Source organism: Seriola dumerili, unplaced genomic scaffold (assembly GCF_002260705.1).
Source record: "Seriola dumerili isolate Sdu_G_001 unplaced genomic scaffold, Sdu_1.0 BDQW01000116.1, whole genome shotgun sequence".
NCBI classification, from domain to species: domain Eukaryota; kingdom Metazoa; phylum Chordata; class Actinopteri; order Carangiformes; family Carangidae; genus Seriola; species Seriola dumerili.
Window position 1 is genome coordinate 218,934 of NW_019174371.1, and position 25,756 is coordinate 244,689.

Consider the following 25,756-nt stretch of genomic DNA (forward strand, 5'->3'; position numbering starts at 1 on the left):
CTCCTGTGGTTTGTGCAGGAGGGTGTAGGGGTGACACCGGGGTGCACCGGGTTGAGGAGAAGGGAGGCTGGGGCGACACAGAGGATGTGACGGTGGGAGCGGAGGACGGATATGTTACGTTGCCCGGGCGGCTGTATGAGAAACGCTCCGCAAACGACAGGAGAGAGCGAAAGGGTGTGAGTGCAGACGCCACACAGCTGCCCGGGACGTCTCCGCTTAAAGACGCCGGGCAGAGCGCCTCCTCCTCGGGCCACACGCAGTCGCCAAGCGGCGCCCGCTCCAGACTTGCTCGTAGCGTCGACGTAACGTTACCATACGAGGAAGACGGCAAGTCCAACCGGGAGAAAGTTTTCCCCGACAGCTCGACAGATTCCAGGGGGCTCCGGGTTCTCTACGGACTGCACCAGGGAGATGGACACCGGCAGCCCTCGACCGGGACTGTGGAGGACGGTGCCGTGGACTTCTCTGGGGAGGTGGAAGAGGCGGATCCGCCGGCGAGCCTGCCCGTCGGCAGCTCTTCTCCGTGGGGGAGCCCACCGCCTCGGGTGCCCCCCTCATGGATGACCGCCCTGTACTTCAGCGGGCGTCGGGAGCAGCTGAAGATGAAACCGGCTGCAAGGGTGGAGCTGCCGAGAGACAAGTTCAGCCTGGAGCTGTGGGTGAAGCCCGAAGGAGGGCAGAGCAACCCAGCAGTCATAGCAGGTGGGTGTTAACTGATCATGTCTGCATCAATGCCATCTCCCTGAAAGTGCCCCCCCCCCCCCAGGGAGCAGTCACCACAGCCTTAGGGCCATACTGAGTGTTGACTCCTTGCTAAGTGACAGCATGGCAGTAGTAGGGGAATACATCTTTTTTCTCCAGTCTTACTGACCTAATCTGTGGATCTGAAGTCTCTTACTAGTCACAAACTCTTTGCTTGGTCCTCCGCCTGCTCATCCTGCTTTTCCAATCATCTGTTTCAGGATTATTCATATGATCCTCCTGTTGGTTGACATACTGTATCTGCCTATACACAGCCCTAGTTAGACTCTCGCTCTGTGGCCAGTGAGTCTCCAACTTCTTTACTTTAACTCTGTCTGCCTGCTCACTATCCCGTGTTCTTTGCTCTGCTGTATGTGTGTGTCATCTACCAACCTAAGGACATTTGGGTTTACCCTTTAACAGCAGTCTCCTGTGCTGTGTGACACTCTCTTGTTAAAGATAGCGGTCCCAGGAGGCTGGTTTCCACGGCAAAAAGGTCAGACAGGATGTATCCAGGGTTTACTCTGTTGCAGACATGGTGACAGTCATGACACAGATCACAATGAAAGATTATGATGAGATAATTAACTGTTTAGTCGACTTTATTAAGCAAAATTATCTAATGTTTTCTTCTTTTCAGATTCTTAAATGTTAGAACTTTCTACCATGCTCAGTTTTATATGATTGATTGACTCTAAACTCAGTATGTGCAGGTGTTAGACTGCAGGGGGAAAACAAGAAATTTGAGGATGTCCCTAAAGTTACTGATAGTCAGACAATCATCAACTACCACTGACAACATAGTGTTCATGCAGGTCGAGTGCAAGACGTGGCTTCAGAGTAGAGCCGGACTGATAAATCAGCCAGGTCAATATGTTGGATGATATTGGGTCACTGCTGATACAGTGGACGACACCTGGGGACGATGGCGTATACTTCCTATAAAAGGAAGACGATAGACGCCACATTAGCTACAGTAAAAATTACAGGCTGATTATGATGAAGATGTTTATTATTATGTCAGTATTATTAATGGTAATGACGATGGTTAAACAAAACACTACTCCTTTAAAGACCCTCGCCAGGTGATAAATAGAGGTAACTGCAGCCTCACGAGTGTTTAGACTGAGCTGATAACTTCCACAATAATCTATATTGAGTTTTCAGATGACAATAACACTTAACGCCATTTTTTTTTTTTTTTTTTGTCACAACAAGGGCACAGACTCTGCCTAAATTTGGTGGTTACATAACCGTGAAAATTCCCAGGGTGTGTTTCATTCAGTCTCTCTCCTCATACTTAGCTTAGTCTGTGGGTTTCCATTGATTTTGAGCAGAGGCATGCAGACGCATTGATCTCATGAAACCTTCATTAAGCCCGGCTCTTCACATGATCAACATCAGCTGCTTTTTTTTTTTCTTTGTTGTATTTGAAAAGCTGCACATTTGACAGAACAACACGTAGAGGACGTCAAACAAAATGAAGAGGATAAAAAAAAAAACAAAACAAAACAAAAAAAAAAACGCTATGGTGTAGCACCGCAGCTGCCCAGATAGTGAGGGAGACCACAAACTGTTACGTCTGCTCACATTTACTCTGATCAAAGATCCGACTCCATTACTTACTTACATTACTTTTTTTTTTTTCCCCCCTCATTGCTTCCTTATGTGAGGGCGGCACTTTGTGGCCCAGGCCCCTTCTCTTTGTAGTGTCCTGAAGGAATCCGACAAAATACAGTGAAAAACAAACTCCCCCATTGTTTCTGCTTAAACATGACATTGACGTTAGTTTGACTCCTAATGGTCAGTGATGATCCTATAGATCTGTGTGTTTGTACCTTTGACCATGTGCTGCAGAATTAAACAGCAGAGTACAGAAAGTGGCTGCTGGACAAACAATGTAGTGATGACACTATTCCTACATTTCCTTAAGTGCTGCATTATTATGGGATTTATTATGCATTTTGATTACTTTACTGCATTTGGCCTACATTCACGGCAATACTAATGTGTTATTTGTTAGTATATGCTGAAAATAATGAACCAGTATATTGGTGTGACTCTGGCAAAATTCATCCAGAGTGCAAAAATATAGACGGTTCAAATATTTGTCAGCAATAAAATGTTGGAAAAAAATAAATAAATAAAAAAGTTGAAAACAGGTTTGAAGAGGCGCTCCAGTGTGGACGGGGCCACACATGCCAGGAGAGTAAATGACGTGGGTCTGAACACTGGAATTGATTTTCAGATTTAGGCAAGAGGTTAAAAAAGTTTCTCCGCCTTGAGGGAATTTCTTCAGATCTGGCACAAACATTCACTTGGACTCAGCGATGAACTGATTAGATTTTGGTGGACAAAGGTGAAAGGTCAGGTCACTGTGACCTCACGTTCTTGTGAATGCGATATATCAGGAGCGCCCGGAGGGACTTTAATTACATCTGGCACAAACAATTCACTTATTGGACTCAAAGATGAAGTGATAAGAATTTGACCTCACGAAGATGTTTTTGTCCATGACTCATGAATTCATACGCAAATTATGACACAATTTAACACCAATATCTAATAGGATAAAACAGTGAAGTGATGACATTTTTGTATCCAAGTGCACAAAGGTCCACTGTGATGTCATAATGTGCTGCAAAAACACCTCTGGCCGTTATTCAAGCCGTTAACTCAGGAAGAGAGATTGTGATTATATTTCCTCCAACTTCATGTGTTCATTTGTTCACCTATCGTAAACTTTTGCTTATTTCCCGTTGGCTATGTGTTGAGGGAACCAGGGTGACACTAACTTCCGGGGTTGTCCTCCAAAAATACGTCACTCTCTTATGTCAGCGTTGTGTTTTTTGGCTAGTTGTGTTTCCCCTGAAGTGGCCGTAAATGCAGCTTTAAAACATCAGTATGTAATTGGACTCAATATTATAATTATGGGCGAACAAATCATGCCATGGTGGAGATGACTGATTGCATTAATCATATGTGGGTTAGTGCAAATGTCTCACAACAAGAAGACCACATTTCCCATAAACCTTGTTGTTTCCTGTCACCATGACCAATCACATGTGGTAGTACAATGGGCAATATATACAGTATAATTTATTTCACTTGATTATACTGCTTATACTGTTTTATAGCCTTTGTTTTTTACTGCCACTTTCTTTAACTGAATTAAATGCTTAACCATAAAACTGGCTCGCATCCTAAAAATATCCTTGGGGATATTTTGCTGCAGGTGCCCACTTTACACACACATGCACATATACGCGAGTAAACATATACACATGCACACACATACTGCGTTGAGGAGGGTGAAGGGTTTCCCTGACCCCTCGCTGTCCCAGTGTTAGACATCTGGGCTGCAGATGTGGATCTGTGTGTGTGTCTGTTGCAACAGCAGATGGAAACATCACGGCCTTGCCTTGGCTGAGTGAAATACCTCCGTCCTTCTTCCCCTCTCTGTTCTCTCCTGCTGTTTCTGGCTCTGTCTATTCTCTGTGTCTGTCTTACACTCTCTATCTGCTCCTCTCTCCCTCTCTCTCTCTCTCTCTCTCTCTGTCTCTCTCTCTCAGTCCTCCTATGTCCACAGAACTGCAATCACTTGGACAGATTGCTTGTTAGTGTGTTTATTTATTCATTTTCCTAAGGGTGAAGCCCATTTGTACATGTGCCGTCCTTTGACTCAGCAATAGAAAAGTTGCATGTTTTTCCACAAGTTTTCCTTCTAAATAATTTATTTGACTTTTCCCCATTCCCCCCACCCCCCCACCCCCCATGCCATAGGTGTATTTGACAACTGTTCCCATTCACTGAGTGAGAAGGGCTGGTCTGTAGGTATTCGCACCGTGGAACCAGACGGTACCAAAGACGCAAGGTTCTACTTCACGCTTCGGACGGACCGAGCCGTAAAATCTACCACTGTCTATAGCCACCACCGATACCGCGCCGGTGCCTGGACTCACCTGATGGCCACTTACAACGGCCACAACATGACCCTGTATGTTGATGGAGCTAAGGTGTGTGGTTTTGGTGCATGGTTGAACCTCGGTTGGGGATGTTCATTTGCCTCTGCTTCACTTTTAGCTTCTTGATCTCTGTAAATACACTGATAGTACGCAAGGTCTTCATCTATTTCCAAGGGCAGGGATGCTGCTAGCGCTCTCAGAACTAGCTTCAATGCCAACAGCATCAGCAGAGGAGAGGAGAGATTCGCCAACTGTAAATGACAGCCCAACACAGTAGAGGCTCCCACACTGAACTTTAAAGAACATAAATAATATATTCTTTTTTTTTCTTTTTTTCTTTTTGTATTTTTCTTTATTTTCCCATATTTTACACTTTCATTCTGAAGTGTTGATTTCCATGAGAAAAAAATCCATCTCAGTGTAGTTTCACATCTCCTCTCTCAGGCTTCTCTCTGGAGCTCTGGTAACAACAGGTCAGTGAGCCAATCAGAAGAGAGGAAGCTCTGAGCCACTCTTCTGATTGGCTGAGCATGGCTGAGAGCGGTGACTGCTTTGTTGTGACATCACAAAGTTACAGAAGTCCTGACGGCTGGTTTTAAGGCTCAGTTTCTGAATACAGGCTGTGTGCATTTCTCTGTGGACTGAGGCTTTGATACTTTCACAGTATTAATATAGAAGCTAGAGCTGATCTATAATCACACTACACATGGAAATCTCAATTTATACAATACAGGACCTTTAAATCATTATAGTTACAGAGATTCTTTCATCATGACAATTGAGCAAACTCCATTTACTATAGACTGTAAATGTAATAAAGCAAAAACCAGCTGTGTCAAACTACTAAAGGTCAAGAATGACCTTTAATACCTTAATGATACTGCTCCTTGCTTCAGTATCAAATTTTATTAATGCCTGTTCACAGTTAAGGGTTGTAGAACAGTGAGAGCCAACGGTAGTTTCTCATTGGCTTATCAATATGCAGTTTTGGAGGAACAGATCTGGTGTTTGAACTTAAGCACCTATGAACAATCCATCATTAATGCGTCATCAGAAGCAGCTGGTTTTCATGTGTTTTGATGGAGCACAGAACTACTGATGATGTGAAGGCTATTGCAGTGTTGACAGCCATGACTTCAAATGGCCACACTGACAGCTGTAGCTTAACGCTAAGATGTTCTTTTTAAAAAGTCTCATGAAATTAGGAAATTGTCTTTATCAGACCATTAGTCGTTAATTATTTTCACAACATAATGAAATGAAGAGATATTTGTTTTCTGCCCCTTCGTCTCCTCACGTGCCGTTTCCTCTCTTGCTTTTCCTCTCAGGTGGGAGAAAGCAATCTCCAGTCAGGGAATCTGTACAGCCCCTACATGAGGACCTGCAGGACCCTCTTCCTCGGCAGTAACCAATCAGATCAGGGACCCAGTTTCAGGGGCCATGTAGGGGGTGTGGTTTTATGGGGCTACGCCCGCTCTCATGAGGACCTGCTGAAGCGACCACTTCAAATCGACAAGAGTGAGCCGGTCCTGGCGATGTGGGCTGACTTCACTAATGTAACTGTCTAGTTTCTACCCTGTCTATTATACAATCTTTAAATAAGCTCTTCTTGCTAGTTATTTAATTGTTCTGTATTGAAAGCGATTGGAAATAGTATTAAAGTTAACTGAAATATTGATGGACTCTGCTTGTAGGTGGAACAACAGTGGATGCCGCATAAAGTTGGCCTCCATCCGACCATCATCACCACTCCTGTCCCTGAAGAAGAACTTGTCTCCTCATTCCTGCCGCCACCCTGCGGCCTGACACCCTGCGACAACACCGACATCATCTTAGGCTACAACAACAACTGGCAGCTCCGTGCCCCCAAGCGAGTTCGCTACCGGATCGTCAACCTCTCCAAAGACGATGGCGGAAACCCCACCGTGTCGCAAGCCCAGATTGAACTCCAGCACCAGGCTCTGACTGAGGCCTTTCGCCCCTACAACATCACCCTGGATCTGAGCGTGCACACTGTCAGAAACTCCAGCCTCCAACAGAGGTTTATCCTCAGCAACTGCCGAATTGGAAAGATCGGGAATCGCCAATGTGACCCCGAGTGCGACCATCCAAGAACGGGCCACGACGGGGGGGACTGCCTCCGACTGGGGCCCTGCTACAACTGGAAGAGACAGGATGGGGTTTGTAACATGGAGTGCAACAGCATACACTACGACTACGATGACGGAGACTGCTGTGACCCGGAGATCACTGACGTCCTCAAGACCTGCTTCGATCCCGAGTCCCCTGACAGGTGAAGTGTGAACAGTCAGATGTGAGATCACTCTCATCACTCTGCTGCTCTGACTTTCTCTTTTTAACAGAGATACTGATTTCAGTCGCTTGTTATTTACGATCGCTCCCAAAGTGTAGTTTTTTTTTTTTTGGATCGCTGTTAAGCAGCTGTGAATGACACTTAACACTTAGTGTAAATTTCTCACTTTGAAAGCCCGTCAGGAAGTGGAGGGATTACGTCTATTGAGCTGCAACATTTTCGCAGGAAGTGTTCAGTGTCAGTAACGCTAGCTTAACTGGAAATGATGATTACTAAGTTGTTACAGTGTTTTTCGGCTTGTTCGTCCGTCCGTCCGTCCATTCTCGTGAAGGCCACATCTCAGTAACGCCTCGGCCTTGTCGACGCAACATCTTGGGAACTCCTCAGGGGAATCTCTTCGAATTTGGCATAAATGTCTCATTTGGGCTTAAGGAAGGTCAAGGTCAAAGGTCAAAATCACAGTGACCTCACAAAACAAGGAATTTCTTCAGATTTGGCACAAACATTCACTTGGACTCAAGGATGAACTGATTAGACTTTGGTGGTTAAAGGTCAAAGGTCAAGGTCACTGTGACCTCCCAAAACATGTTTTTTGGCCATAACTCACATTAATACACTCATATTTTTTTCATAAATTCATACGCTCATTATGACACAGTTTAACACAAGGTCTAATAGGATAAAATGATGAAGTGATGACATTTTGTATCCAAAAGGTCAAAGGTCAATTTCACTGTGACATCATAATTTTCTGCTTAAAACACTTGCGGCCATTATTCAATGCTGTAACTCAGAAAGGAGAGATTGAGACCATATTTCTTGCAGCTTGACTGGTTGGCAGAGGCGTACAACCACCAGGTGGTGATTCTAGTTGTGCTGATTAAATTCGTGCTGTTTACCGAATAACAGTTGAGGTTGCATTAGGAATGAATGAATTTGTTTTCAGGTGGAGGTTGTTGCTGGTTACAGACATTTCACTGAATAGCCTATATATCAGTTTGTATTGATGAAGCAGGAGAAGATGAAAGGCTACATTACAGAGCTATAATAGAGGAAGCACCAGGGGGATTAAGTTTTAAGACAGTGAGAACAACATGTTTCTCCTTAAGCAAGAAGTCTCGCGGCATAAATGGCCACAAAATCTGTCGTAGCACGCTGCAGTGCTTCAGCAGGGCTGTGCAGTGAACAGCTCAACATGCTACATGTACAAATTGGTACTCTCACTTTCCCCAGCGGTTTTAGGGAGAGCTCTGTGAAGTCGGGATGGTGGGTTAACAGGCCAAAGTACACACTTATTTTTACTAAACAACTCAAGCGGCAGCCCGCTGCCTTCCATTTAGTCTGACAGACAGGCTCACGCAGAGTTCCAAATAGCTTGCATGAAGTCTTGCCATGAGGTCGTCGGGCCCAGCTTCTTAAAGACTCGATCTTTAATCCAAATTGTAACCACAAGCTTTACACTGGAAAACAGAACATGGGAGTTGGAGCTGTTTTTTAAAGTGACAGATTTAACACTTGATGTCTGGAGCTGACAGGCTGTGACAGCTTAACACAAGGATGTATTAATGTTTTTTAAAACAGTAGGATTGATGTTTTTTTTCCATTTATACTTGGGCAAATGGATCTCTACTAATATACAAGATTTGTTATTACAACTCCTTGCGCTTCAGTCACAACCTTGTAACTTAAGTTGAAATTTCCATCTTAATGTCTCTGGATGACTTAGTGGGTGTATTATTAATGATGTACTGCAGCTCTGCATCTTAATTAACAGACATTTTGATAATAAACTGCACCACACATTTCTGTAAGTGTTATGATTGGCAATGGCTTAAATAAATAGAGTTGAAATCCACAACGGTATGAAAAAGTTTCAAAGCCTTCTCCACTCATAGGAATACATTGTGATGGAGAAATACTAAGTCCTTCATTATTATTACTATTATAATAATAATAATAATGATTATTATTATTTATTGTCTTTAATCCGTACATGAGACAGCTATGGTTTTATTACCTGATCTGTGAAACGATGACATTAGCATTATACAATTCATACAGCTCTACAGCTTTATGAATTGTCTCATTTCTATGTCACAGCTACTATTGTTATTGAGTAATTTTATTAGCTGCATGTTGAATGAAATACTGATGGAAGCATTCCTGAACACTGCTGTGCCATATGCACTGTTACTTAATAATAAGTACAAGTCTGTGTGTAATGTGGAATCAGCATTTTTTCTTCCACCAGATCCAGATTATTATCTGGATTTGTACCAAATTGTACAAACTCGTAGATCTCAACACCATAAATGCGTCTGATTTTTTTTTTTTTTACATCAAGATACATATGCACTTAAACTTCATTTTACAAAATATTGCTATCCTGTTTGCAGTGTAGGGGAGTAGCAATATAGACCTGCCTCTAATAAAAGCCTATCCCTTAAATAAAGGCCTGTTACCTTCTGCAGATGAGGTAACTAAAGGTCCCGGCCACTATTTGAGGAAATACGGTAACTACGTTTTCCAGGAGCATTTGGGTAGCATAGCTATTCTTCAAAATGACGTACCATTTCCAGAGCAAGCTTTTATTTCCACTATGTAGTATGGTAGCGCCCAAACACATGGTCGCTCTCTTGAGAAAAAAAGGGAAAGGGAGGTGTAAGAGGGGCGCCAGTCACCTCTAATTCCTAGCTTCCTTTGTACTTTAGGCAGCAGTCGCCTAAAGGTTATCAAATCATGGTTTCGACCGCCAGGCTACCAAATTTCCGGTTCCCGGAAAACAAAGGAGCAACCTGGAGTTGTTGTTGCGTCTTCACTTTCCTTTTACCCCAAAACACGATGTGCCCTTGAGGAAGGCACTTAACGTGCAACATGTACAGTGAGAAGAGGACGAGTTTAACTGGACAGCTCCCAGTGGCTAACAGAAGGAGGCTGTTGTTGTGGAGCTCCTAGGTTTGAATTTGTGCAGCTGTGTGAATGTGAAACAAGCTTCTGCTGGAAAAGAACATGGTTGAAATTAGGTAAAGGTAAAAAAACATAAAATGCTGGCTTGCATGTGTGTGGTCTCATCGTTTTGGCTCGTGGAGGGGCTTCTTCACCTGTGTCATGAGTAAAGGTTAATTTATGTTGTTCTGTCATGAGCTTAGTGGGATAGACATGGGAAGACAAACAGGAAAAAGGTTTGGTTTGGTAGTTGTTAGAGTCAGATGTTTCCTGTCTCATCCTACGCTATATACTCTACAGTGAAGAGATGGACACTAATGACAAAAGTTGGACAGCAGCAATCCGTTCTGTTGTTTTGCACAAACTTAACAACAAACGCTGTTATTCTTAAATATATCAAATGCTGCGTGATTTAATTCGATGGTTATTGCAAAGAATAGTTCAAAGAACAAATGAAAATATATCCGCCAACACTTACCTTTGGGTAAGTGTTGGAATACGATTTAGTTTGATATATGTCAAAGAGTTGGAGACATCGATGTAATGTCCTGATTTGTTGGTGGTTTTATAAATCACGGCTCTGGATTCGATCTGGTCCTGTGCAGAAGTTTCTTTTTTTTTTGCAGGAGACTTTCATAAATAAAGGCGTCTGATGTTTGGGTTTTGAAAGTTAAACTTAAAAGTCACAGTATGTGTGTGCTCCTACGCAGTGATGTAACCCTTGCAGTGAGTCTTGCCAGAGTTCCTGTCTATAAGCTACTGCCCCTTCATTTGAAAACAACATTAACAGCCAACACACAGGGGACCAGAGTGTCGTAAAAACTGGGCCCGACGGACGAACAGTAGTGTAGGTCCTCTGGAAAGGTCCTGACCCCAGCTTGTTGAAAATGCTTATGTGTGTGAGTGCTTCGACATGCTTGTGTTCATGTGTGCGTGTCCCTGGATCCCCGACTTGCAACTCTCTCAGGCAGAGAGAGAATTAATTTGAGGATGACATTTTGCTGGCATTTGTGGAGCACTGAACCATTTTTATGTTTGGGATCTGGGTTTTTGATATCCCCCCTCCCTATTCTCTCTAAGCTCTTGGCCAGGTATTCTGATTTTGGGACCCTATACGTGTGCAGCTGCTGCTGGCCAGTACAGGGCCAGAGGTTTTTTGAAGCCAGCTGCTGTCACGACAAAAATCTGTTGTGAAGAGCCAGTTCTAGAGCGATGGGCAGGTACACTGCAGATTCTGGCAGCACAATAAAGAAAAGGAAGTGCGGAGGGGAAAGACGGACAGAGGGAGAGAGGCAAGGGTGGATAGGGAGTGATGGGGTAGTGTGGGACATCATGTCCACTTATGCTGAGACACATGTCCAGGATTTGCTAACATTTTTTGGTTAGCAAATCCTGGACGATGCACTTCTGTGGAAATAGCTCCAGGCAACTCCCCTGAAAGAACAATCCTGTTCTAGACTTGTTTGAAGCTTTACGTGCATGTGTATCTCATGCATGATGTTGTTGTTTTAGATTAAGTTTTATCCAGCTCAAGTTGTATTGTGTTTTATTTACTAATAAAAAACAGGTACTGCAATGTTCCCCCGAATGGTGAATGCAGGTCTACATCAGACCGAGATTGTTGATTCAGTCCTTCCTCACAGCTGATTCGTTGATGTTGCCAGCCTTCATCTCAGCTTTCTGTTCTCGCACGCCACATACACAGTTTACAACAGCAAGGGTTGCAGATACACCGCTCAAAAGCTGTTTCTTGATTCGACCGTTCGACCATTGATTTTGCTAACTGAAACGATATCTGTTAATAGCAGATCTTATCAGCTGTAGCTAGCTAACTAATCAAGCTAGCGTAGGTTGGTTGAAAATAATGTCTCCAACTGACTTTAATGTTACCAACTGTCTTGTTTTAAAATGAAAATCTAAAAGGGTCTAAAAGATGCGCTTGAGAATATTGGGGTAAAAGACTGAGGCACTACATGCTTCAGGAAAAAACGTTAGCATCCTCATGGAAATAAATAAACAGCAGTCTTGCTCGAAGGCCACCCCAAGGCTAATTCATTTGCTGGATAATTAGCTAGTTATGGAGCTAAGCCAGCAAGCCAAGTATGGCGAGCGCAGACACTGATACCGGCTAATTAGTGCTAACACATAAATAAAATAATACTAGAATTTCGCTCACTTCAAAAAACAGGAACACAGACTTCCTCACCCTCTGTTAGTCAATTACCTGCACAACGAGTCTTATTATTACATTTTTGCTCTCATGATTTTGGTTTTCAAAAGGTTGAAAAAAAAAGACCTCCCTCCAAACTGTAGATAGTGAGTATTGCTCTTACTACAGCCCTCATGCATTCTCCTTCAACTTATGGAGCAAGTCGGAGTTTGACAGGCCTGTATTACTTACTTACAGTTACCAGATTATGACTGGACAATTGCTGTTCAAGGGAGAGGTATAGAGAATGGACCACTGCGGCCTATGTGCTGACCTGGCTGACACATGCCTCTCCAAATTTGAAACGAATGCAAACAAATGCAAACAGTGTAAACGTGACTGCTGGGAGCTGCTGGTTCTCAGTGTGTGCTTGTGTGCTGCTGCAATGAGGCGCTTTGCACTCATGCAATAAAAGTAACTTTTAACATATTATCTGTGGGAGCTTGTATCTTCTGCTAGCACTGTATTCATCACAACCCGAGGAGCAACTGTTTGGATTATACATGCTTTGTATTCACTTTATGTCAGCAAATAACATTGAACAAAGGCAAGGCACATATAATATGTCAAAATATTTGTCTGCTTTTGGTGTGACATTTTTAGTCTGTCTTCTGCTTCTTAAAGGTTCAAAGTAACTGACTTGTCAACAATAATATTTAGAATGGACACACATCTACACTTTTACATGGTGACAGCGCTAGTGCTGACTCTGCTGTTGATTCACGCAGTGTTTGACTTGCCCACAAATGGTAATTTCGTTAACTCGTACCCAGGGTTTTCACTTCGATCATGTAGAGCCATTTATTTTTTGCCAGGTTGGCTTTCGACTTCCACTGAGGCGTTCTCTGAAGTTAAAGAGTCAACTCTTTAGTGGTCAACATTCTGTCATTTGTAATTGCACAGCCCGGGGTGATGGATACTGCACGCAGCCTCGGCTGAACTCAGCTTCAGTAACGCAGAGGGTTTCCCTGAAGCATCTTAAATCTTAAACCTTATTTAGTCAGGCAAAGTGCCTGAGAAAACACATTCTTATTTACAGTACTGCACATGCACTCAGGGAGGGATTGCATTAGGGGGAGGATTACACACATGCAGAGCTCTTGGCTGATGAGCAACACCTTTGGACCAATTTAGAGGTAAAGTGCCTCACTTAATGGTACATTGACAGAAGTGTATGGGCGGATGGGGATTACTTCTTTCTTATTTCATCCATCTATATTTTTCCCAGCTGAAAGCCGAGATCTTATAGTCACAAGCTCACCTGTCTTTCCCTCAAGCTATTGGAACAATATAAGCTGCACTGAGCCAAACCTGAAGAGTTTTTTAATGAGCAATTATATGAATTATATTTCTGATGGAAACAAACAAGCACTTTCAGTCCTTTTAAGATTGAAGCATGGTTAAGTAATATTAATAAATTTAGCCCTACAGCTGAGCTTGATCAAAAGCATAAACTTTAACGTCTTTTTTTAAGAAGCAGACATAAAACAAATCATCCAAATATACTTGAAGTATCTGAGGTAAATATTAAAGTATGGCTTAGTAATTTTAACAAAGTTAGTCCCACAGCTGAAATTGATCAATCACGTAAAACCTTAATTCCCTGCTTGAGAAATACAACATGAAACAATAATCCATTACGTTATAATCACCGAGAAACACTTAAATCCAATATTTTGCCTGTGCAAGATGAAAGAAAGCCGGATTTCACAAACAAAATTATGTATGATTCAAACATTTAACAAAATGTATTTTTATAAATATTAACGGATTTGACCTAACAGTACACTAATGCACCATTGTAAGACTTGGCAGTGTTGATATTTATTACCATAGGGCAGATGCATGGAGGTACATGCACTGACAGCCAGTTTTTTCTTTTCATTAAGCAGCTGTGATGTTCCAGAAACCATGGGAGGCTCAGCTAAAAGCCTGAACTGTCTGGCGTGTGAGCACCAGGCAGTCGATGAGACCCCAGTGCAAGGTCTCAGAACCAGTAGGCCCTAATGGTGATAGGTACAAAAGCTTTCCAGCTATGAAAGCAAAGGAGAGCAATAACACGTGACATCACCACAGCCGAGGCAAAAACAAAATCGGCTTCACACATCAAAGTACGTCCAGGGTAATTTATCACAGTCAGAGAGAGAACGAGGTGGGGAATGGGGGTGGTGAACTACAGGGGGCAGTGGTTTGAAGTACCCTGACCAATTCAAACAGTTATGATCTGACGTTATAGGGAAGAAACTGATGTTGATGGATTGAAGCAAACTGTTAAACTGTTAAAGATGCCCCACACTAAGTCCCTAAATCCACTTATAATAGCACCTTGAGCAGAAACGGTCTCCATGCTAACAGGCATATGCTACCATTTTGAAAAACACACTTGTTTGCCATCATGCCTTGGGTTAGAGGAGATGATTTCATCTTTTTGCGTACAATAGAGATTGGTCCAAGATGTTTTTAGCCTAGCTTAGCACAGAGTCTAGATGCATTCTCCTTTCTAATGCTAGTTAGCCAGCCCAATGCTAGTCTACCTCCAAAACTGTAATATTAACACATTGCACTTTATATCTGTATTTTGCTTAAAGTACAAACATGTGGTTTAAATCAAACAACTCAAACAGCTTAAACCGTACACAGTACTCCTGTCTCTTTATGACTTTGCTAGCTTTGCACACCTTGTTAGCTAACTCTGAAAAAAACAACAGCTGTGACTTATGGCAGCATTGGTGACTAGCTTCCGAGTTAACAAGATGCATGTGAGTAAGACAATTTTAGAGCTGTTTAAAACCATATTTGTCTCTCTCAACCTTTTTTTTGTTGGATTAAACTATCTTAAGACTAAGCTAGTTGTTTCCTCTGCGACCAGTGCTAAGCTAGGCTAAATATCCTCTGAACCATGCAGCTTCTAGTAAGACAGTCAACATGTATTTAAAACATTGTAGCATAACCTTACACTGTGTGTTACGAATGTATGTAGCTCATTTTACTTTATATATATATATATATATATATATATATTCTCTCTCAAGATATCAGGTGTATATATGTAAGTTTATTTTCAGAACACTTTCCAACTAGCACACCATCTTCATTTGTTAAGGAAACAAAGACAATATCTCATTCAGCTCAAAAGAGTAGGTTTAATGTGTGTACTTGGCACGTTATTCAAAGTTTATAGCTGCTATTAGTTGCTTTTGGACTCACCTTTTCAGCTCGGTTTGCTTTAATGGATGCTGATGCCATTCATCTTTTGCTTTATATTCATGTTCTTTCCCAACTGTAAACAACTACTTAGCCTAAATTGAAAACGATAAATGTTGGGCATTCGGATGTTTGAAAGTTTTCTTTCCTCTTTCTAATTCTGCAGGGCCTACATGAGTGTGAAAGAGCTAAAGGAGGAGCTACACCTGAGCGGCACTGACACACTCAATGTTTTCTTTGCCAGCAACTCAGTGCGTGAAGAGCTGGCAGGAGCTGCAACCTGGCCATGGGCAAAGGAGGCTCTTACCCACCAAGGTTAGCAGATTTACATGAAGCTACAGCATATTACTCATACACCTCTTCGTTGCTTCTGTCTCTACTGTCTGTGTAACATTTTCTAATTTTTACTCTTCTCTTTTTAATTTCCTCCTTGTCTGTTTTTTTATCCTGTGTCTCTTTTTTTTTCTTTTCATCCAACCGTTCTCCTCTGTCTTTGCCCTCCATCCTTTGTTGTCTGCTTTGGCGGTATCCAAATGAGATGGGGAGAGCATTTGAAGCTGGCAGAGATTCTCCCCGGCACATTGCCTCTTTCCTCTTCCAATCATTACTTCCCCCTTTCACTGGAGAAGACTAATCAACCCAACAACAGCCAAACAAACAAATGACAGTGTGGGCTCTGCACCACTGTTGCCACCCATGCCCACTTGACAGCTGTTCTTTATTTATGTGGGCTATGCACTTTTTTTCTCTTCTCCTTGTGCCAGTACAAAGCAGTGAGTGGACTCAAAAGTAGGAGACACGTGGGGTAGACGTACCTCCAGAGGAAGCATTTATCTTTTAAAGAATCTTTTATCTTGCTGAAAGAGTTCACATGTCCTCGTGACAAAACTAACTGTGTGATTTGTTGTTAAGTAATTCATATTCATATTTTAAGTAAATTTTAAACTGTATTTTCTGCTTATCTTTAGTTCTCATGAGAAGGAATTTAATACTTATACATTACTGATTGATTCAATGAAAATAATTGTTAGCTGTAGCCTAATAAGCAAAACCCAGGTGAAGGTTTATGTCCACAATACACATGCCAAATTAGCGAGTGCAAATTAATTTCAGCCGTTTGCCAAGGACATTTAGTTTAAAAAAAAATAATAAAAAATTCATGAAATAATACTTGAAAATGCTTACACAGCTTAATCAAAGCTAAACAGCTGCACTCTTACTTTTGACCTCCGTGTCTGTTTTTAAAGTTACTTTCTATGCAGATGTCTCCTTGAAACGTTAGCGTTTTCTGACTGCTTTGATGGAAAAGAGGAGAGGCAGCTCTTTGCCAAACTATGTTTGTGTAATGTTAATGTATTTACGCACGCCACCACTGGAGGAACTGGACATCTCAGGCAGAGGCATCATTGGTTTTGTTGCGTCCAGCAGAGGGAGGGACCCTGGCCTAAGGCTGCCAGAGCTTTTGTCCTGAAGAGCTATTGTTCCATTTTGGCAAAAAACTACATCTTGAGTTGTGTTTCTTCAGAATGAAAAATAACTAATCATCATATAATTTAATATGTCATTGTTCTGTGGATTTATGGGCTATTAATTTATGTAAACACAGAGTCTTACTTTGAGGCTACCAGTTATATTGTCCGAGTAGATTTTATATTTTCAAATTAAAGTGCTGATTTCAGTTCACTAGTGAATGTCTCCCACATGACATTTGTTTCCGTTCCTCAGCATCTGTGCCTGTTTAAAAACAAGTTAGTGGATGACAGGTCTTCTCTGGAAGCCCTGTTGTTTAGTGTCTAGATATTTAATGTCTTCATTATTCAATGTCTTTGCCACTGAACGCACTGGTTCTAATTAGAAAACCAATAACTGTCATGTCTGTTCCTGATTCTGTGATTATCAGCGTGCTGCAGAAAACCTGTATCGCCACTAAAAGGCCATTTTTTTGTTGGCATTCACCATCGCCCAAAAACCAGAGCTGATTTCAAAATTGCTTTTTATTCAGTCTTTAATTTTCTAATTAAAGTTGTATTTTTTTATAGTACAAAATGTACAAAAGTAATTTTTTTTATTTATTATTATTTTTTTATAGGGTGAGGGCAGTTAACTGGTTCACCTGCTGAAGGACAGTTTTCCAAATCATTACACCCTGTTAGAGTGGTACAACCACAGAGGGAGACACTGTACTAAGTGTTATTGAAAGGAAGAGCAAGTTTACCTTCGCCTAATGTTACAAACACTCACTTTATCTCACTTTGCAGCTCCGAGGTATATATTTACTGTGTAACGTTAGACTGACAAAACAAACCGAACAACACAGTAACAATAACATATCAATGTTTCTTCTTGCTGCCAGGTGGGATGGTGCTGAACCCAGCCTACTTTGGCACAATGGGCCACCACAACACCATGATCCATGAGATGGGACACATCTTTGGCCTGTATCATGTCTTCAAAGGCGTGAGTGAGCGGGACTCCTGCGATGACCCATGTCAGGTAGGACTATTTAAAATCTTTTTTCCTCACAGGAAGCTTTATTTACGGAACAGAAAAGTAGAACCTGCTGTTAATTGCTCTCCTTTATCAATCGTAACGTCTCAAATGTAACTTTTATAAGTGTCTTTGTCAGGCCAGTATATACATGTAGTATATATACAAAAGATGAGTGGGGGTTGTCTGTGTACTTCTTCGTCTGTTCGTCTGTAAAACGTAGACATGCTTACCTGGATAGAGCTTTTCACTCTTCTTCTGTGTTCATTTGTATGTCCTTTCAGGAGACCACCCCGTCCATGGAGACAGGAGACCTATGTGCCGACACCGCCCCGACACCCAAATCTAAAGCCTGCCGCGACCCTGGAGCTGTGAACGATACCTGTGGAGTCACCACGTACCAGGACACACCTTATAGCAACTACATGAGTTACACAGGTGCAGTGGATGAACATTCTCAACTCATTAACAGCAGACGTATCATGTTGAAAAATAATTACTGGGGCACAGAAGAAGCCAATTACATGGTCTTGTAGAATGTATACTGCAGATTATTAGAATAGTGATAATAGTATGTGAGTATTAATAAGTATTAATAAGTATTTTACCTCTTGACACACAAATCCAAAGCAACTTATCCACTAGTTCAGACAAATGGTTTGTTTCTAAAGCACATTTCTTACACGAAGGCTGTTGAAACTGCTTTAATTTAATGGATTCAAAACAAAAAACGCATTGAAATATAAAAATAACTTGCAATACTGTTTGTATTTGTTTTGTGACGTCTACATTTACTTCTACAGTCGGCTCCTTTTAGCAACAATTAGCTAACATCTCAGCATTATAATGTACTTACCATAAAAGAATGATCATCATATAATAATGGAAATTGTTTTGCCCACAAAACAGTGTTGAATTCAATTATCTCAGATATGAATGTATCCACATACTGTTGTCATGCTTTCAACCAGGACAATTAGGGAATAGCTTATTTTCATATCTGAATGTAGCTGCATTTCTATTCAAAATAACTCTTGAACCGTCAGACCTGAATGTTGCCTGATGTACGGATCATTACTGTCTCACCTCCTTATTTCTAACCATGTGATTAGCGCTTGATTTAGATGAACACTAGTGCTTGAACTGTGATGATTAACACGTTTCAGATGACAACTGCACAAACCATTTCACTCCCAACCAAGTGGCTCGGATGCACTGTTATCTCGACTTGGTCTACCAGAAGTGGCTAATGGACCGTCAACCCGCCCCCATCCCTCTGGCCCCCATCGTAACTGACCAGAGCCCAGATTCTGTCTCTATCTACTGGCTGCCACCCATGAGAGGACCACTTTATCAAAGGTAGGACTGCTTGGATCCTTGATCTTAGTTATTTATCTGTTCAAGGAATACAAACCGAGTTTTATCTGTTGTCTGCACCTGCCTCCTCATTAACTATCGACCAAGATGATGATGATTATTTGCTCCTATATCTGCTTTAATGGTTGTTCTCTCATGAGCAAGACGGGGATACATGTATCTGAAGCAACAATTAGACTCCTGCAGTTCACGATTAACAAATGACTGCAGTTGCAGTGAGTGACAACATTGCCAGAAACATGTTGCCCTTCTGTTTCTGCTTCCTGTTGTCGTAGCTCCTCACTCCACGTGTCTGCCGTCAACTGCGGAGACTGTGAGAAAGACGGCGTTTTCCACCAGTACGCCCACGAGGCCACCTCTCCTCGCATCTGTGACACATCAGGCTACTGGACACCGGAGGAGGCAGTTGGTCAGTCGAAAAACTGCTTTGTGTGTGTGTGTGTGCGTGTGTGTGTGTGTGTGTGTTTGTGTGTGTGTTTGTGCATATACGTACTGTGTGCCCCCCGCCTTCTTCACATCAGTGTGAATATAAACTGAAGTGAATATGTGAGACACTGTTGGAGATGCTCGTAAAGCCGCAGCTAAATTATCAACACTTTTAGTTAGATCTTCACTATTGGAATTTAGTCACATAAATAAACAAGAATCTGTGGTGAGGAGGCAAATTGTTGTTTTTACTCATCTTTCCTCCCTAAAATCTACAGTTGACTCTGTTGTTTTCTTCCCCTGATACATTCCTGCCTGTCAATAATTATTGACAAGGCAGGAATGTGGCGGTTTCAGGTTGGAGTTTGTGTCCTTGAATTCTGCTTCTGTCTCTTGTTTCCACAGAGCAGATCAACATCCCCCCACATCCCTCCTCCTCCTCCAAATACAAACACACACACACACACACACTCTCACACAACCTCACACACACACACACACACACGTCTCTTCCCTGTAAATTTCAGGTGCGTGCAAGGCTAATGGCTCCTGGAAGAGGAAAAAGCAGAAAATCATTAAATGATAATTGCCCTCAGCTACAGACCTCTTTCTGTCTCTGCCTGGTTGAGCCAAAGCGAGAACAAGGATTATTAGGCAATGTGTCTACTCTGGGTAATGTTTGGGTGCTGTTCAAACACTGAACCTCGGTCATAAACAAAAATGCCAGAAAAAAAGTGTATCCTGTTGTACTGTACTTTGAAACATTACACTTCATCTTTACGCGTATGGTCCTTGTTATTCCAATCAAAATGTCTGGAGAAGCCCAGTTTCCTCTGACATGACATGTTGAGTGAGGGGAGAGAAAGAAAAAAAAAAGAAAAAGAAAAAGGAAGCAAACATAAAAGCAAGGAGAAGAAAAGACGGAAAGATAAATACACATAGAAAGAACAAATGAATGTACAAACACAGCAACACTTTCCTTTTTCTTCAATGGAAACTCTACCCAAATATGTGGAAATCCTCCGCTGGAATTTATGCTTTGAAAACCAGCGGCGAGGAGGAACAGGGGGGATTACGGCTTCCTCTCTTTCGCTGCGGGATCATAATGATGATAAAGAGTCAATTACAGTCTTACTCTAAACAGTGGTATGCACATAGCTGAGGAGACAGCCAGTCTGCTGGCTTCCCTGGATCCCTTTTCACTCTTTCCCACTTCTGAAGACACTGATGCACGGGGTCACTTTGTCAGCCAGCGGAGATGGGCAATATCGCCTTCAGCGGGGAACGGGAGAGGGGAAATTGGACAAATTAAATGTGGATATCATAGCTGGCAACACAAAACATAAGTTTAATGGCAAAACACTGTTGGCTAGAATAGTTGGCAAAGTCGTCCGTGTACATCTCTTCAAAATATTGCTTGTGCCAACATTGACTGGTTTGAGTCCGTTTTCAGACTGAGGGAAAACAGGAGTCTGCGCTCCTGTTGAGAGGGATTAAACTGGTTTATGTGCTGTATCAAGCAGTAATGTGGGTTATAATTTAAAAATTAGAACATTTAAAGAAGAAGGCTTTTAAAGGTAAATTGTGTTGTTCATTGTTCTGCAGTTTGCAGAGTGCAGACGGAGGGGATGAAAGGTAGCAAAGTCCATACCTGCATGAAAATCTAGTATCATATTTCTAAGCTGATTGATGGATGAAGATGGAAATCTATAATACCTGTGCAGGAAATGAGATATGGCTGCAGCAGAAGTATGAATCTATCTATTATCTATCTATCTATAACTATTATTCAGCACCTTTTTTTCATAAAAGCATTAAAATGCAACAGAAAGTAACAAAATACTCTGTGGTTTCTTAGGATAAAGCAAAGCAAAGACTCCACTGGAAATTTTAAAGTTACATGAATAAATTTTTAGCCATGTGAGGGCAGCACAACAAGAACCCCCCCCCCACCCCCATGGACAGTTGGTGAGTTGACTGCACCAAAAAATGTGACGTTCTAAGATCTAATATTTAAATGTGAAAATATAGGAAGCTTAAATAAAATGGCTAGAGTTTATAGATCTGGTTCATTTATTTAGAGACCACTCTCGCCTGGTCTTCTTTGTCTTTGTTACAGTTTGGTGATCCTCCCCACACGGCCGATCGCAGTGGGTGTGAAATATGTAACACCTCGTCAACGTACTGATTTTATTTGACTCTCACCTGGGACACAGCTGATAAAAACACTCTCTTAATGTGATTCCGTTGCGCTAATCACTAACACTGTAACAATTAACAACTAATTTTGCCTGGTGTAATGGTGTTAAAACTGTTTTTGAACGTGGGCCATGCTTTAAGTAAGGGCCCACGACTCGTAACTTTCTCAACTGGAACATTCTGCTCGCTGTTTTACGAATGAGAATGAGTTTGCTGGTAGTTGTTAAAAGTAATACTAGGAATTTTGTTCGTTTATTTGTCAGTCGCTACTAAATAGAAGTATAGACATGCGGCAAAAAAAACACCCCAAGATACAATTTATTAAGACAAAAACCCAGCTGATCGGCTTCATCAGGACTGTGTGGGTGTGGTTTGATCGAAAGACAGTCGCGTCTCCCTTTACATTCAAAGATTGATAAGTGTTGGCCAGTGCAGAGATATATATGTCAGTTTTTTACCCTTTATTTTTTAAACCTTTATTAGAGTAGCGGTGAGAGAGAGGCAGGAAAGCTGGGGGTGAGAGAGAGAAGGGATGACATGCAGCAAAGGGCCGAGCGTTGGATTGTAATTGTTTACGGTAACGAAGCTGGTCTCAAAAGTAACTTTTAATAGCCTTCAATAGGTCAGAGTAAAACCAGTCATGTGATACGTGATAAATATTTTGACAAATGTACTCACAGATTTGTCCACATCTGACACAAACTTTACTGATGGACTGCCTCACACAGCTTCTACCTCTCACCTGCTCAGTTTAGCAGCCTGCCTCTGTTTACCTTGCACAAATTCCCACATGTGGAAAAAAACATGTACAAACACACAAGGTGCAAATGACAGACGGTGCTTCAGACCAAGCCAATAGCCCAGTGGTCCACTTGGAAAGTGGTCTGAGACTACTTTCCAAGACTTTTGGACCCTGCTTTATGTGTGTGTGTGTGTGTGTGTGTGTGTGTGTGTGTGTGTGTGTGTGTGTGTGTGTGTGTGTGTGTGTATGTATGTGTTAATGGGCAAAGGAGATTCTTTACAGGGAAAGTTCTTTTCCTGAAGCTTGAAAGTGATTCATGCCCTTTTTTTTCAGCGCTGTCCTGTTTGCCAGTAACACAGGTTTTCACTCATGTCTTAAAGTCCAGCCGTCAATGTAGACAGAGACTGTGTTTGGATTCAGCCAAATAAATCTTTTAAAGGGGATGAGAGGAGCTCATGACCATCATTTGGACCTTATTAAATCTCATCCCTACTCCACCTGCTGATACTGTATTCCAACTACGAATAGTGTATACAGGCTGCCTTCCATGTTGCACCTAGTTTGTGCCTATGGTCTCCAAAATTGCCAATTTTTTTTCTTGCATTTGCATCTGCACTCCACAAGTAGACAGAGCCCAAAGGCGTTATTCTACACTGCAAATAGTTGGACTAGTTTAGTTGGACAGTCCAACTGCAGTCCTTTACTGCTGGATAAATAGTACACCCATTGGACGGATTAGGATTTAAAGGCTTTGCTGAACATAACAACAGTAGTCGTTAAACGAGGCAGTTAACTGAACTGGTTTTCTTCTCTGTTTTGTAAAAGCTTCTGGCAGGTCACCACAGTTCATTATCGTCGTTATGGCTGAATCAGTATTATGAGTGTTTATGATTGATGGTAGTAATTATTTGTGTCCCGTGCCTGAGGTTTATGGAATGAATGTGGTCATTGGGAGCCCTCATTGCAATGCATTAAATCAAACATGCATCTGTCTGTGATGTCACCTAACGCCAGGCCCACCTGACGTGGAGCAGCCCTGTGATCCCAGTCTCCAGGCGTGGAGTCCTGAGCTCAGCCTTTACGACACTAATGTGACATCACCTTGCCCCGACACGGAGGGCTGCACCCTGACTCTGAGATTCCTTCACCCCATTGTCCCGCATGCACTCACCCTCTGGGTCACCTACATCTCTTCCAGTAAGTCTCAGTCCATAATGATAATCACAGTGACACAACATTATTTCTCACAGCACATCAAAAACAGAAGTGTTAATTATACTTGGAGTATAATTTACACTTTTTTCCAACGATTTATAATATTTCAGATGTATTCCCTCTGTTTCTTATGTCAGCCATGTCAGGTCGTATAACTAAGTTTTGGTATTGTTTCATAGCTAGCGTTAGCATTAACAGCTGTTAATTTACCAGTCTAGAAGAAACGTTGTGCGTTCATTCCTTTACTCAGCAAGTAGCTGTCTCCAGCTGTGGAAAGCAACGTCAATGTTAACTCTCGTCTCTATCACGTCTTTTTTTCTTTTGAAGTTAGCATGCTAACCAGCTAGCCCCAGCCCGTCTCGTCTTGTCACTTTTCGATAGCTACTCACTGTAGCCTCTGATCTGCACTGAAGACGAAACTTCTGGTGAAATGTTGGAAGACTGGAAGTTGAAACAGCTAAGCTACGCATAGCCAGAAACAACATAAATTCTTTTCACCCAAGAGCCTCCCTTTGAAAACAGCTGCAGAAATCAATGTAGCTAGTGCCTCAAAGTCCAGACATTTAAAGATGTTCAGTTGGCAAGTGTTAAGCTCACAGCTCTGGGGATCCCACTGTACTATAGAGAGGACTCCTGTCAGAGCCACAAAGTCAGATCCTTATCTTATCCAGCCACAAGTTAACAGATACAGATGGATTTTTCCAGCAAATTTAAGAATTTTAAGCTTTGTGACTGGATGTTTCTCTCAAAAACCATTATGGGTATCATTTCAAAAGCAGTTAGTCGCAAGCAACCAAAAAAGACAGACAAAAGACTTGTTACAAATACTGATGCATAAATTTGTGCTTACACAAAACCAGATTGGACATACCAATCCTCTGGCCACAACTGAAGCAATGTCTAATTCATGGCCCTGGTTCTGTTGCAGACACTTCCTGTATATCCAGGCGTTCTCCCACATCTCTGTTATTTTTTTGATTGAGATGGATCTGCCCTCAATATGTCTAACTGCTTTTTGTGCTTTTACAGTCTTTACCACACCACACAGAAGCTCCACACCTGACTTAGATTTCTGAGGAATTACATTTTTAAAGGGTATTTTGAGCCTCAGTGTCAGACCATATATCATTGGGATCCACATATATCCATTAAGCTATGAAACACAGGTGAGCATGCCGTTGGTATTTTCTGACATCAGGCTGATACAGACCACCGTCTTTGACCTGAAGCTGTGGTGTAGAAATTTAAAGACATGTTTTTTTCTTCTCTTAGCTCGTATGAGAGAACTAAACCAACCATTTATGGTTCTGAAAAGAGAATAACTGTTGCCTCACAGTGAGAAGATTCTGGGTTTGAGGTTTTACATTGTCAAGGTCATTGGTTCGAACCCTGTATTGCACCTGCCTTCCTGTACAATAGTTCGTTATGTACCTTACAAAATTTAGATGCTTTAAGACATATTTATGCCTTACTATACTATGACATTTTTAAAATATTTTTATGCCTTACTACACTATGACAATTTTATGCCTTAATATACTATGACTTTTTTTAAAAAAAATTTTATGCCTTAATATACTATGATGTTTTTTGATATTTTTATGCCTTACTATACTTTGACATTTATTGACATTTTTATACCTTATTATACTATGACGTTTTTTGACATTTTCATGTCTTATTATACTATCACGTTTTTGGACATTTTTATACCTTACTAAACTATGACGTTTTTTGACATTTTCATGTCTTACTATACTATGACGTTTTTTGACATTTTCATGCCTTACTAAACTATGACGTTTTTGGACATTTTCATGCCTTACTAAACTATGACGTTTTTTGACATTTTCATGCCTTACTATACTATGACGTTTTTGGACATTTTCATGCCTTACTATACTATGACGTTTTTTGACATTTTCATGCCT

General features: G+C 41.6%; 1 protein-coding gene across 1 annotated transcript in view; it reads left to right on the top strand.

The window, feature by feature from the left end:
• Nucleotides 1–25,756, top strand: part of pappa2 (pappalysin 2) — a 75,387-nt gene that overhangs the window by 277 nt on the left and 49,354 nt on the right. Inside the window, exons 1-10 of the mRNA XM_022748081.1 lie at nucleotides 1–702; nucleotides 4,525–4,757; nucleotides 6,035–6,262; nucleotides 6,401–6,999; nucleotides 15,546–15,694; nucleotides 17,733–17,872; nucleotides 18,151–18,304; nucleotides 19,033–19,222; nucleotides 19,528–19,652; nucleotides 23,625–23,807. The exon at nucleotides 1–702 is cut by the window's left edge and continues 277 nt beyond it. Coding sequence (XP_022603802.1) covers nucleotides 1–702; nucleotides 4,525–4,757; nucleotides 6,035–6,262; nucleotides 6,401–6,999; nucleotides 15,546–15,694; nucleotides 17,733–17,872; nucleotides 18,151–18,304; nucleotides 19,033–19,222; nucleotides 19,528–19,652; nucleotides 23,625–23,807 — 2,703 coding nt within the window. The remainder of the gene's footprint in view (nucleotides 703–4,524; nucleotides 4,758–6,034; nucleotides 6,263–6,400; nucleotides 7,000–15,545; nucleotides 15,695–17,732; nucleotides 17,873–18,150; nucleotides 18,305–19,032; nucleotides 19,223–19,527; nucleotides 19,653–23,624; nucleotides 23,808–25,756) is intronic.